At 51.4% G+C, this 14,323-nt stretch overlaps 1 protein-coding gene across 2 annotated transcripts in view; it reads right to left on the reverse strand.

Moving 5' to 3' along the window:
• Positions 1-5,208: 5,208 nt before the first annotated feature.
• The window catches only part of SIDT1 (SID1 transmembrane family member 1), a 49,210-nt gene continuing 40,095 nt past the window's right edge, over positions 5,209-14,323 (reverse strand). The window contains exons 19-26 of one of the 2 annotated variants that reach the window (XM_069866620.1): positions 12,799-12,907; positions 12,389-12,403; positions 11,538-11,614; positions 9,904-9,950; positions 8,988-9,093; positions 8,392-8,502; positions 7,599-7,712; positions 5,209-6,692 (exon numbers count right to left, since the gene is read on the reverse strand). In XM_069866620.1, the coding sequence (XP_069722721.1) occupies positions 6,630-6,692; positions 7,599-7,712; positions 8,392-8,502; positions 8,988-9,093; positions 9,904-9,950; positions 11,538-11,614; positions 12,389-12,403; positions 12,799-12,907 (642 nt within the window). In that variant the 3' untranslated portion in view covers positions 5,209-6,629. The remainder of the gene's footprint in view (positions 6,693-7,598; positions 7,713-8,391; positions 8,503-8,987; positions 9,094-9,903; positions 9,951-11,537; positions 11,615-12,388; positions 12,404-12,798; positions 12,908-14,323) is intronic. The other variant, XM_069866629.1, reaches the window with a different exon arrangement.

Here is a 14,323-nt window from a genome sequence, read left to right on the forward strand (position 1 = left end):
AAAGGGCAGCTCAGCACTGGGCTAGTTAACTGCACTGTGCACTGCCCGAGAGCAGCAGCCCAAACTTCAATGCCAGCAACCACATCAAGGCAGAGTTCCCTGCTCTTGCCTAATGTGGTAGAGGGGCAGGGAAACGGGACACGAGACATCTGAAGACCTTCAAGGATGGACTGTTCCCCTCACCAAATACATCCTGTTGATGTACTGGAGAATCATAGAATCACCAGGTTGGAAAAGACCCACCGGGTCATAGAGTCCAACCATTCCCATCAATCACTAAACCATGCCCCTCAGTACCTCATCCACCCGTCCCTTAAACACCTCCAGGGAAGGTGACTCAACAATCTCCCTGGGAAGCCTGTTCCAGTGCCCAGTGACCCTTTCCATGAAAATTTTTTCCTGATGTTCAGCCTAAACCTTCCCTGGCAGAGCTTGAGGCCATGAGAAACTCAGTATCTCCCTGTTGGTGTCATTGCGAACTCCCCTCCTCCTGCAAAGACCCCTTTGCTCTGTGTAGATGCCACTGTCTTAATAAACACAAAAATCTATGTTTAGCTGTGGACAAGTTGACATTTCTCCCAAAACTCTGCCTTCACATCTCAAACTACAGCATGGTCCTGCCTTGGCTGGTCTTCTACCGTCCCAGAGGTTGTGGTGGTAGTTTTAACAGCTTCCCTAAAATCTGAGGGGTGGGAGTATTATTACTAGTAATAATAATCATCATCATCATCATTTCCATCATCTAAAGCTGTTTCTGTGTCCCTTGAGTTATACCGGGCACTTCACCTCTGTTTCCTGAGAAAACAGTGACTACATAGTTGTATCCACCTCCTCTTTATGGCTCAGGTCAACCTGGCTGTGGGAGAGGGAAGGAATCAGCAGGTGCCCAGGAGCTGCGTGAAGAGAAGAGCACAGCAGAGGCAAGAGCCGGGTCACATCGCTGCCAGGGCAGGTGGAGCGGAACCTGCTCAGCAGCAGCTTTCTGGCTGTGCACCCCCCAAACTGCTTGACTCAACCACAGTGCTGCTCCGGCTTTTCCTTGGGACAATGCTAGAGGTCTAGGCCTGGGGAAAGTGTTGCAGGACGTGTTAGCGCAAAAAATATACAAAGCCAAGTCTTCGTAGCTGTTTTGCTTACAAAACCACCAAATGTTACTCATGACTTGGCAAATAAGCCTGAGTATTTGATGACCAACTGCAGAGAGCTCAGGACAGGTGTTCCTGGGCAGGTGCAGCTTCCACAACGTACGGAGGGTCAGTTGCAGCCACCACTGGCAGCCAGGCCGGTGTGGGCTTCCTGAGCTCCTCAGCCCCTGCAGTGAGCTGCTCAAACCCACTGAGGAGGAGATTCACCAAGAATCGGACCTGCTTGCTTCCCTTGCGAGGGTCCCTAAAGCAGCTTGTGCTGAGCATAGGAGGGAGGAGCACATGATGGGGAAAGCAGGGACCCCGCTACCAGTCGGTGGGCAGCAGAAAGACCCCCACCTCCTAACATAATTCACAACTGCTACTCTGCTTTTTTTCCCCTGCAGACCTCTGACTTACATTGTTTCACTGCTGAGCAGAGAAAGGCAAAACAACAACAGCGGCACCCGCAAATCAGGGAGTTCTGGTTGCCCACCTACCCAGGGCACCACTATTCCTTCCCCAAGGGCAGTCACTTGGAGAAAGTTTAGGCTGGACGTTAGGAAAAAATTTTTCATGGAAAGGCTCATTGGGCACTGGCACAGGCTGCCCAGGGAGATGGTTGAGTCACCTTCCCTGGAAGTGTTTAAGGGTCAGGTGGACGAGGTGCTGAGGGGTATGATTTAGTATTTGATAGGAATGGTTGGACTCAATGATCCGATGGGTCTTTTCCAACCTTTGAACCTTGAGTCCCACAGAATCACAGAATCACCAGGTTGGAAAAGACCCACTGGATCATTGAGTCCAACCATTCCTATCAAACACTAAACCATGTCCCTCAGCACCCTGTCCATCCATCCTTTAAACACCTCCAGGGAAGGTGACTCAACCACCTCCCTGGGCAGCCTGTTCCAGTGCCCAATGAGCCTTTCCATGAAAAAATTTTTCCTAATGTCCAGCCTAAACCTCCCCTGGTGGAGCTTGAGGCCATTCCCTTTTGTCCTGTCCCCCGTCACTTGGGAGAAGAGGCCAGCACCCTCCTCTCCACAACCTCCTTTTGGGTAGTTGTAGAGAGCAATTCGTACAATACGGAGTGCTGTGGAGCACTTTACATGGTGTGACTGTAGCTGCAAGGTGTGGCTGCAGCACAGGCATCAGAGAAACCAGGCAGTTAAAATATTAAAGGCTGGTAAAGTTCCTACAGGAGGCAGGTGCTCCAGCTGTTGAGTCTTGGACAGCAGCAGGACAATATCTCTGTTTCAAGCACCTTCAATCAGCTCAGCAGAGCCTCCCACCTTAGCTGAGATGTACACATCTTCCTCCAGGACCCAGAGGGGGGAGGCAGGCCTTGCCTCGAGTAGGTGCTTCTTTTGGTTTAGCACTTCATGGGAGCTGGTGCTCAACCTGCTGGTGCAGGCAGGCTGTGCTCATAGCACACGTGCTCCCAGGACAGATCCAAGTGCAAAGTCCTACACCTGGGTCAGGGCAATCCCCATTTTCAGTACAGGATGGGGGATGATGTGATTGGGAGCTGCCCTGCAGAGAAGAACTTGGTGGTGCTGATTGATGAGAAACTTGGCATGAGACGACAATGTGCGTTCACAGCCCAGGCGACCAATCATATCCTGGGCTACATCTAAAGAAGCGTGGCCAGCAGATCGAGGGAGGTGATTCTGCCCCTCTACTCTGCTCTCCTGAGACCCCCTCTGGAGTATTGTGTCCAGTTCTGGAATCCCCAACATAAGAAGGATATGGAACTGTTGGAACAGCGCCAAAGGAGGCCATGAAGATCATCAGAGGGCTGGAGCACCTCTGCTATGTGGACAGGCTGAGAGAGTTGGGGTTATTCAGCCTGGAGAAGAGAAGGCTCTGAGGAGACCTTATAGTGACCTTCCAGTACCTGCACGGGCTCCAAGAAAGCTGTGGAGGGACTTTTTCCAAGGGCATGGGAGTGATAGGATGAGGGGCAATGGCTTTAAATTGGAAGGGGGAAGATTTAGACTAGATATTAGGAAGAAATTCTTCACTATGAGGGTGGTTGAGGCACTGGAGTAGGTTGCCCAGAGAAGTCATGGCTGCCCTATCCCTGGAGGTGTTCAAGGCCAGGCTGGATGCAACCTGATCCAGTGGGACGTGGGTTGGAACTCGATGATATTTAAGGTCCCTTCCAAACCAAACCATTCTATGATTCTGTGGCTTGGGGATTTATCCTGCCCATCACACCACTGCTGTCCTCCCCTCACAAAGCCTTGTAACCCACCTTGAAGGTGCACAGCGGATTCCACCTGAAGTTTTCCAGGCACTTGCACTATTCATGCAAGGCCCATGGTGAGGACTCCAGGAGGACATTTTCTCCCCTCCTTCTGGTACTCCGCCCCAGTCCTGGCCCCAGAGCACTGCCCCACTTGCTCCCTAACTCATCCAGCAGCAAATGCTGTGACTGTCACATGAGCACATCACCTCCCAACAGATCTACCACTGCAGCTCTTCATGCAGCTTCCAGGTGGTCCCATGCAGCAGGGCTCCACGCAGTTGTGCCTCAGACCTCTGCTCCAGCTGCCGGGGCCAGGACTTGAGACAGCGGGGAATGGATGGTGACGACATGGTGCCATCACTGCATGGTACCACCTGCCCTCCAGGCAGAGCTGTGGAAAGAGCACAACCTGCCCACGCTGGATGTTATAACAAGAAATTTTGGGTTCACTGGTCAAAGAGCTGGAAGTGCGGCACTCAGGCTCCTTGCAGCAGCCCTTGCACTTGCAGGAAGGGGTACAGGGCAGCACAAAGAAGATCATAGAATCACCAGGTTGGAAAAGACCCACTGGGTCATTGAGTCCAACCATTCCTATCAATCACTAAACCATGTCCCTCAGCACCTCATCCACCCATCCCTTAAACACCTCCAGGGATGGTGACTCAACAATCTCCCTGGGCAGCCTGTGCCAGTGCCCAATGACCCTTTTCATTAAAAAAGTTTTCCTAATGTTCAGCCTAAACCTCTCCTGGCAGAGCTTGAGGCCATTCCCTCTTGTCCTGTCCCTTGTCACTTGGGAGAGGAGGCCAGCACCCTCCTCTCCACAACCTCCTTTCAGGTAGTTGTAGAGAGCAATGAGGTCTCCCCTCAGCCTCCTCTTCTCCAGGCTAAGCAACCCCAGCTCTCTCAGCCATTCCTCATAAAGTCTGTTCTCCAGCCCCCTCACCAGCTTCGTTGCTCTTCTCTGGACTCAAAAACTGTCAGGTCAAATATTTGTTCACTTCTGGGTACAGAAACCCAGGTGTCCCCACCTGTGCAGCAAGTTTATGACCACGCTGGTCAAGACAGAGCACCACAGCCCCACCAGAGGTCCCTGATGGGAGCAGCTCAGTCTTGCATACGGCAGCAAGGATTTAGATTTTTTTTTTTGCAACTTGGGACTTCCTGGCAGCCTTTCCTCATGGGAAGAAAAGCAAAGCTGCAGACTAGCCTTCTAACACTTTAGGCAGACCAAGAGTATATGGCAAGGCTGCAGGGTGGCTGAATAGAAAATGTGGGCTCTCCTCAGCCTGACACTCCTCTGCTGGTGATACTCAGACAGAAACAAGCGCCATCTCCTTCCCTGCAACCCAGGCCGACACTGTTAAGGAAGAGAAGCTCATGCTTCACAACAAGCATGAGAAACCTCACCCTATTTCTAGCATCATTGAACATTCACAACTACGTCCGCGTGGCAAAACTACAAGTCAAGCCCAGAGCATTGGGATGAACACAGCACGCAGAGAACACCTTCAGCGTGTGCTGGCGTGTCCTGCCTGAAACGGGGCTACATCTCCACAGCAGGGCAGCTCCGCTCAGGAAGAGAGCAGTGGCAGCTCCTTGTGTCATTCCTCCTCCAGCCCTCTCTTCACTCTGCCAAAGGGGCTACAGCAACAAACAAGAGTGTGTGTTCTTCACTCCAGTTCGCCCCACAAAGGCAATTTGGTTAAGAGAACAAGCAGGTCACCTGTGCCGATGCTTAGGAAACTGAGGCTCTAAAGGATGACTGCCCAAGTGCTCCTCTTTGCTGCGAGCTGGAGCAAGAATTCAGATCAGCCAGCAAAGCAGGGAGCCAAGAACATTGATTTTATTGACCATTGTGACAAACGCCAGTTTAGAAAAAAAATAAAACCCAGCTAACGCAAAACCCTTCTAGGAGATACAGACTCCTCAGAGTAGAAAATCACCAGTCTTCTGCTTTGGTAAGCACAAGTAGAATGGAGCCTTTGCATCACAGGGTACACATACATACATCAAAGGAAAAGTGCTCAGACAATGACAAGAATAAGGACACCAGGCTTCAAAGAATACTTTTTAATTCAAAATTAGCAACACAGGTCACATCTCACATTTCAGATGCAAGGCCTGAAATAATTCACACTTTATTCTTGTTTTTTAAATAACTGAGAATTCAGGAAGAATGCAGAAGCCATTTAAAAAACTTATTTCAGATGCAGAAATGTTGGAGAGGAAAGAAGTTTGGTCCAGCTTTTTTAGTTAAAGAGCTTGACTCCAACTGCCCCAAAACCTCCTCCACACCCCTAGCCCATAAGGGTGCCTGCTTTGCCAGGTTTGTGGGAGGAGAAAGTCCGAGGCTGCTGGACAGCCTCCCCACTCCACCTCACCTCTTCAGTGAGGGAGCGGGAGCCAAGGAGCTGCCCGAAACACAAGGCTGCAGCTTCATCACACCATCTCTCTCAGGGTCACTTGAGGACAGCACTTCAGGTGCCATGAAGGAGACCGTCAGGCTGACCAACACTCTCATAGGAGCTGCCAGAGAAAAGTGAGGCTGTTCAGAATGTGGGAGAGGCCGCAAGAGCAAGGTGGGAGGTTGTCTCTGGCAGAGCCCTCGTAGGCAGCTCTGCTCCACATCTCCATCCAACGCCACAGTCCCTTGCCCTCGTTTCTCTTGTTGCCATGGCTCAACATCTACTACGGGAGGAGCCCCTCCAATAAAAAAAGAAAACAGGGCCCCACCACCACTTCAGCTCGGACTCTTTTGCTCGTTCGGCGGCTGTGGGTGAGGAACCAAATGCTCTCCCAGTGCTGCTGAAGGGCCTCTCTGAGGGGTACAGGCACCAGCTGCTGATGCAGGAGGAGCTGCATTGCTCTTCTCAAGCCTGCTCACCAGAGGAAGCGGAGCACATCAGCAGAGAGGAAGGGAAGCAAAAGTCTCAACCGCACCTCCTGTTTCCTCCCTCTTCACTGGCCTCAGCGTTCCAGCAGCTACGAGCCAGATGGCTGCGCCCTGGCCTCAGCCTCCAAGTCACACCTGCCCCAGAGGGTGCAGTGGGAAAGCAGCAAGGGTGGTCTTCCCTCCCGGTCCTGCCTCAGACACCACAGCACCCTGTCGTGTTTGCTGTAGGATCCAGCTCCCCTGCTCCCATAGGGTTGTCAGCCATGGGAACAGGCTCATTCCCCACAGATGCAGGTGTCCCGGTGCCTTTGGCTGAGCAATTGGGGACGCCCCTGCGCCCTTGTCCCTTGGGGACTCAGAACACCGGGATCTTGTCCCTGCGCACCATGTCCAGGTCATCATCCAGGGTCAGCAGGACCTGAGGAGGAAAGCACAAGGCAGCTTCATGTCTCGCTGGCCAGCACATGGCTGGGGGCAATGACCAGCTCCCAACAGCATCTCCTCACAGGTGGGCTCCACCTGGGCCACGTCTCCAGCATGTACAGGAGCCACGACAGCAACCCATGTGCCAGATTAACTTTGTTTCTGTAATACTTCCAGCAAACCACTCAGCTGGCAGGTAGCCGTGCCTGCATTGCTGCAAGGATCCAAGCAGATAACCCTGCCCCAACCATGATGGAGATGCTGCTTGTAAACTGGTCCCTCATCACTATCCGCTAAAGTGCCATCCAGGAGGTAGCAGGATGGGAATTGCTTGACCACAGCTCAGATTTTACACGTGGCCGGGCAAAAAGTTTGTGCCTTTCACAGCCAGGGTTAAGGTCTCCCTCTCCACTGCCCCAAATACCGTGCTGTGACCCCATCACAAGGTGACAGCTTCACCTTTGCCACTACACAGACAACCAGGACTGAAAAGAGGTACCAGGTAGAGGAACCCAGGAGTCAACTATAGAAGTGAGGGAAAGCCCGGGAGTGAGCTAAGCTCCGTGCCAGTGACCCTAATGCCTGGGGCAAAGGGAGTAGGACTCCTTTCTGTGAGTAACTCACAAACCCATGAGAGGGTTGGTCAGACCAGCAGCCCTTCAGCTTTCCCACAACTGCTAAGACCCACAGCTCCAGAGGGAATTTGAGGCCAGGAGCAACATGGAGCAACAATGCAAAGGATAAAGCCTGATCCCATTGACAAGGAGCATCCCACTGTGAAGGGTGCCTGGAGGGAGAGGTAAGCAGAGGAGTTGAGGCACTTCTGTGGGGTCCTGGGACAGCCACAGTTCCATGCAAGGACAAGAAGGAGTAGTAGAGAGGGAGGCTCAGCAGGACTCACCAGGAAGGAGAAGAACAAGGCAGCTGCAGAGAGGAAGTGCCAGACATCATGGTCATCGAAGAAGCCCAGCAGGATACACGGCCGGTTCTTTTCCCGGGACTCTGCTGGAGTCTCCTAGGGGAGTGGGCGGGGGGTTAGGACCTGATATCTACTCACGCAGGGCACTGACTGGCCATACTGGACCCTCCAGAGGTCATCTTGCAACACTCCATGTAGGAGCCAGGAAAAAACTCTGTGCTGGCCGGACATGTGGTGAGAACAGGACAGGAACACAATATCACACTCAGGACCAGGAGATAGATCTGGGGTCACAATCCATGGCTCGGGGTTACCCCTGGATGTCCACGTCTGAGATCCTGCATTGCACAGGCTGCATAGCCTCTACCAGAACACCCTGCAGCAAGCTCCTCACTTCCATGGAGATCTTGCTAGAAGGCATTCAAACAGGACATACGAGCCTCCCAGACCATGGCGAGCCCCCCACAACTCTAGGCAGGTTATTCCCCATTAGCGATCTCCTCCAGAGGGAAGTCTTCCATCCAGCACTGGCCAGGATTTACCCAGTTTTGCTTTCAGATCCCCAGCTCCTCCTCTCCCTTGATGAGGATCAGTCACCTCTGGATCCCCTGGTCTCTCCACAGCTACATGCATGCAGTCATTTTTGGCTCAGCAGAGCTCTCCATAAATAGCCCAGGACTCTTCCCCAGAGTTCTTTTTGTGTAAAATGGACAGTAGGAAGGAAAGATGATGAGAGATAGAGACAGACAGAAGGGCAGTGAAAGGTGAACTTTACCTCCCAGCTGCTGAGGTTCTGGAAGAAGAAGTAGAGGGCAGCTGCCCACACCACTGCTGTGGCCACGATGCAGAACAGGGGGATGGGCAGGAGCTTCTCTGAGCTGCGGAGCTGCAGACAAGGACATAGTCTCATAATGTACACCCAGCTCCTCCCAGGGGCCAGAAATAGGCATAGGGCTGACATGCCAGCCTGGACCAAAGGGTCATTAGGCACTGGAACATGCTGCCCAGGGAGATGGTTGAGTCACCTTTCCTGGAGGTGTTTAAGGGGTGGGTGGATGAGGTACTGAGGGCCATGGTTTAGTGATTGATAGGAACGGTTGGACTCGATGATCCAGTGGGTCTTTTCCAACCTGGTGATTCTATGATTTGCACGTGCAAAGGGCTGCCCACCCCAGGGAGACACAGCTTGGCCACCCCCAAGATGGCCCATCACCCCTTCCCAACACCTTGTACCCATGCTGAGCCCCATAAAGACCCCTCAACACCCCTTTGCAGCACCACAAGAACCCAAACTGCAGCCAGAAAAGGGACCTATTCCCTTCCCCTACAGAGACAGGCACCCCAGGGATGGCTACAGCTCCCTCCCTTTACCTTCATGATGATGTAGAAAGCCAGATACAGCAACAAGTTACAGATAAAGATGCCCAGTATGTAGGAAGCGAAGTCTCTGGGCCGATACACCAGCCCAAAGATTGCACTGAGAAAGAGGGAAGAAGGGATATTAGACAGCCTCCTCAACTAGGAACAGGCTACATCCCCTAACTGAGAGCCAGCCTCTGCCCCACTAAGACCACAGGACACAGCAACACTGCTACAGCCTCCCGAATCCCTGGGGGAAATGCACCATTCACCTCCACTCCCTGCTGAGCAAACTTGGCCATGGTCAGCCACTGAGAGCAACAGGGGACCCCAGAGCACAGACAAGGGCCCCAGGTTGCTTCCAACCTATGACTAAGCACATCTTGCTCAGCAGAGTTGGCCCCAGACCTGTACCTATAGCAGAAGGCATGTCTCTGAGAAGCAGCTTTAGTGAAAAGCACGAGCTTGAGGCAATGATTTTAGGTCTCATCCAAGGATGGATCCCTCCCACTCATGCAGTTACTGATGAGACAAGCTCTATGACTGTGACTAATCAGCATCTGTCAAGTTCCTTGCATCCTTGCTGTGCCGGAGACCTTCCAGCTACATGGGAAGCACGTGCACAGCACAATGCAGCATCACAGCACCAGCCCAGCCCTACAAGCTCACTCAGATGCGAGCCATGAGACAGCACGGGCTGAAATACTTAGGGACGGCTCATGTAGCTCTGTCGTGCTGTAATGCTTCCCATCAGAGCTCAACAGATTAAGCCGCTTGCCAAAACGTGTCAGAAGGGCCCCAGCACAGGATTACGGCACAGACACTCCTGCATTTCCCCACCACTTCAGGCCACCTGTGTGTCAGCTCTGAACCCTGCTGCCCATGTGCGCAAGTACGCAAGACACCATCACCCCACCCCACTACTTACAAGGACCAGTTGACCAGGTTTCCAACAATGAGCAGCACCATCCTGTCCTGTAGAGAAGACACTGATGATCAGGTGAAAGGAGAAAGAAATGCAAAAAGAGGCCTTTGCCTCAGCAGTTCAGGGTTCTATTATGTGATGAACACATGTGCACCTGGCTCTGAAGTTTGCTGTGCAGGAGCTTTTTTGCTCTGACCCTCACAAATCTGAAGAAAGTGTTGGAAAAAGGAGACTAACCATCTAAGAAAGGACAAGCCCAGCACTTAAGGATCAGCCTCAGGGGGTTCTGCAAATCCTTTGACTGCTTCCACTGTTTTTCTAGTCAGATTCCTTCCCTCTGACCATTTTACAGAAAAATTATTACACAGAGCCAGGACATGCTTGAAAGAGGCAGCAGGGGAAGCTCTGGATAGCATCCCACACATCTCCACAGGGCCTTTTGTCACACATCTCACCATTAGCCAGGGAAGCACTGTAGTGACAGCGGGCAGAAAGGCTTCATCTGTGGGGCACATGCATTTATGTTAACAGTTGCTTTCATGATGTAGCTGACCAGGCTTACTTTATGCCTGAGTGCACTGAAGTCTGCTTGCAAAACTCAGTCTGAACTTATTCAGAGATGGGAGACTAGATAATAAAAAAATAAAGAAAAAGGATGCTCACAGATAGAAAACTTCGTTTGGCTTCAAGTTTTAATTACCCCTCTGTGGCAAGAAGAAAGTAATCAGCGGGACAAAAGGTTAACAGCTACTGTTTCTTACTTCTTTGCTGTCTGCAAGCGTCTATTACCTACCTACCTATTCTGCCCCTACACTCAACACTGGTGAGGCTGCACCTCGAATCCAGTGTTCAGTTTTGGGCCCCTCAGCATAAGAAAGACATTGAGGTCCTGGAGCGTGTCCAGAGAACAGTGACAAAGCTGGTGAAGGGTCTGGAGCACAAGTCTTATGAGGAGTGACTGAGAAAACTGGGGCTGTTTAGCCTGGAGAAGAGGAGGTTGAGGAGAGACCTTATTGCTGTCTACAACTGCCTAAAAGGAGGTAGTACAGAGGTCAGTGTCGGCCTCTTCTCCCAAGTGACAGGTGACAGGATGAGAGGGAATGGCCTCAAGTTGTTCCAGGGCAGGTTCAGATTGAACATTAGGAAAAAATTCTTCACAGAAAGGGTTATCAAGCACTGGCACAGGCTGCCCTGGGAGATGGTTGAGCCACCATCCCTGGAAGAGTTTAAAAGATCGGTAGATTAAGTGCTTAGTAGTGGACAGGTAGAGTTGGGCTTGATGATCTCAAAAGTTTTTTACAACCTAGAGATTCTATGATTCTACCCCAGAAAGACCACGCTGCACAGAGCCAGATAGCCATTCCTTGAATGGATGCGCCTCAGAGAGCAAGAGCAAAGGCAAATCTTATCATGCTTGCCTCACCTTTGCTCCAACGTTTTATTAGCCAAACCTTGGATCAGAGGAGGCTTGAGAACAGGGGGTAAACTGCTCCAGTGGAGATCTACACTTAGCCAAACATTTTGGAGCAGTGGGAAGAAGGGACACAGGGAGCATCGCTTATTTTCAAATAGCCACAACTCTCTCCTCTGCACATTGCCTAGAGAGTGAGTGATCACTGAGGTGAGACATCACCTACCATGTACATTGGTCGACTGCACTGCTGGATACAGTCTGTGTACAGCACCATCGCTGCCCGTCGAAATATCCCCAAGTCTGTCAAAGAAAAGGATAAAAAGCCAGAACCCAGCAGAGTGAGTGCCAAAACACCTACAGGGGAAAGAAGCCTTCACCCCCCAGCTGACCACAGAGGATGAAGCCTGCGAATGCTCAGGGTGTCAACAGATTCCTGTTTTGCCCTTCAGGAGCAGTCTGTGCTGAGCAAAAGGGAAGCCACCACAGGATGTGCATGGCCTTCGGCCAGAGTGACAAGTTAAAAAACATTCGTCCCCTTGCCACTGGACCTGCCCAGAAGTCAAATAGGCCCTGACTGTAAGCGTAAATGGGATGGCTTTGCAATCGCATCTCTGGAGAACAGATGTTTATGCAGGAAGGAGGAAAGCACCTTCCATGGAACAAGCTGCTAGAGCAGGGAAACAGCAGAAACTCTTCCTTCAGCCCTTAGAGGAGCCCAGAGGGTCAGAGTGCACTCAAGACTCTTCTGCTGTCAAAAAATCACTGCAAAGCCTTCGTTGGAGAGCCACCAGTGGCAGTGGGGATGAACGAACGTGCAGGCATACTCACACCTCTCTTCACAAACAAATGTGAAGCTTGAAAAGGCTCCTACACCAAGATCAGAGCTCTCCTGTGCTCTATCACACCCTCCCTTCCACGGAACGGGACTGTCAGTGTTGCTGGCAAACTGACTTCACTTCTCAAGAACCAACCCCAGGTGGCACCCCAGCCTGCCTCCCCACACCTCCATGCACCCTGGATGCTGCGCCACGGCTCCATCAGTTCAACAGAGAAAAATGAGAGCTGCTGAGTTACCTGAGTCAGGGCCATCTGAGGCAGACAGGAGCAGAAGAGGAAGAAGAAAGAAGTTTGTAAGCAGAGCACAAGCGTCGCGTTCCCCGCGAGACCCTTTCCCCCTCCATCCCATGACTGAGTTGTATGTAGCACAGCAGTAGGCAGAGCTGTAGCTGAAGGACAGCCTCGTTCACAGTCCAGCTCTTCTGCCACCACAGAGCAGACACGTCCCCCTGACTCCCATGGGTCTGGGAAGCAGCACAGCGCAAGGATTTCAGAGGGCAGGAAGAGCATTGGATGGACGAGAGGACAGGATAACCCAGAACACAAGCACAGGCCATGGGATCATGCTCACAGACGTGCTGCAGAGGCAGCTCCCAGCAGGTGAGGACAGAAGGTCCCTGCACACCCTGCTCAGTCGCAGCACTTACCGATCTTGAAGCGTCCCATGTAGTAGATCTGGGTGCTGAGAGCCAGCGAAGCCAAAACGTGGATCATCGAGAAAATGACCCAAAACCACATATCATTTTTCCCAAACACCTGAAAGCAGACATAGTAAAAGCAAACTGAGCCCTGTTATCAGCAGACTGAGCCTTTTCTCTGCTTCACTATGGGGCATTACAGAATCTCGCTGAACGTGGAAGAGAAACCCTCAGATCTTCCAACCTGAAAACAGATCTATTAATCCAAACAAAGTCCAAAAAATCAAGAGGAACTCAGCATTTCTGGAGAGGAAACCATTCTTTCTGAACACCCCTTCAGACAAGGATGACAGCTTGGAAGGACTGCAGCTGACCCAGGGAGCAGAAATGCAGGGACTCCCAGGCTACGCGAGCTCCCTGTGCTGAGATGGGTAAGCAGCTCTCTGGCCAGGAGCTGGATTTTTACAGAGGCAGTCAGGGAACCAACTGTTACTTTAACAAGTTCACCATAGTAAACCAAAAAGGACAAAGCTGCTCTGCAGGCAATTGCACCTATTTTACCCTTTCACTTTTTTTAAGGACTGGAATTGACCTAGCAGTTTAATGCTATATTAAAACTTTAACTTTTCAGTTATACATTAAGGAGCCCAGAAACTCTGGTCTGCCATCAGGCTGTGACCACACACTCCACACACTCCCCTGGGGCACAGCACATGCCTGAACATTTCTTTTTGTGTGTGTGGGAAAAAAAAAAAGCAAACAAAAAAGCCACCTCTGCATGAATGGAGCAAGGGAGACATGCAGTTTATCAGCTCTACTCTCCAGCTTCAAAACATCCCATAAGAAAAAATAAGGTAACCTAGAATAAAACCCCAGTGTTTTGAACCTGGTTATGCAGATCTACCACAAAGATTCTTGGGAAGCCCCAAATTCACCAGCTACTCTTGCATGCTTTACCCCACAGTCTCCCATGCAGTGACCTTCACAGAATCAATTGTTATTCTGCGTTACATCAGGTAGTGAGGATCTGACAGCCTGCTGGGACCCTGCTAGTACAGACCAAGAATTCAATGGACTTTGCTTAGTTGCTGCCAAATGAAACAGAGGCCCCCAAAAACATAGAAGCAGAGATCTCCAAGGTAAAGCACAGGCTGGGGACTTGGGTAAATTCAGCTCAATATCTGCAATGCTATGAGCAAAGGGGCAAAGCCTGACCTGTCAGCTGCACTCTCTTGTGATCCCTTCTGCTCCAGTGCCCTTCTATAAGCAGGTACTCTAGAAACTTGTCTGGAAGCCCCTCCCTGCCTTTATTCTACCCCTGCACCTCTCCAAAGATAGCAAGGCCAAGTGCAGGAACTGTACCTAGCAAGCCAAGAGTGTTCAAAAGGAAAGAAGAGGCAAAAGCAATTTAGGTAGAGGACACCTGGAGTCCTGGAAGCTCAGCCAGCCTCACCCCTCCTCCGACAAGGTGAGCCACCACACAGGAGTTCAGCTGCATGCTTGGTCATGGACCCCTGGATGTCTGAATTTCTCT

This window comes from Phaenicophaeus curvirostris, chromosome 1, assembly GCF_032191515.1.
Source record: "Phaenicophaeus curvirostris isolate KB17595 chromosome 1, BPBGC_Pcur_1.0, whole genome shotgun sequence".
Taxonomy (NCBI): domain Eukaryota; kingdom Metazoa; phylum Chordata; class Aves; order Cuculiformes; family Cuculidae; genus Phaenicophaeus; species Phaenicophaeus curvirostris.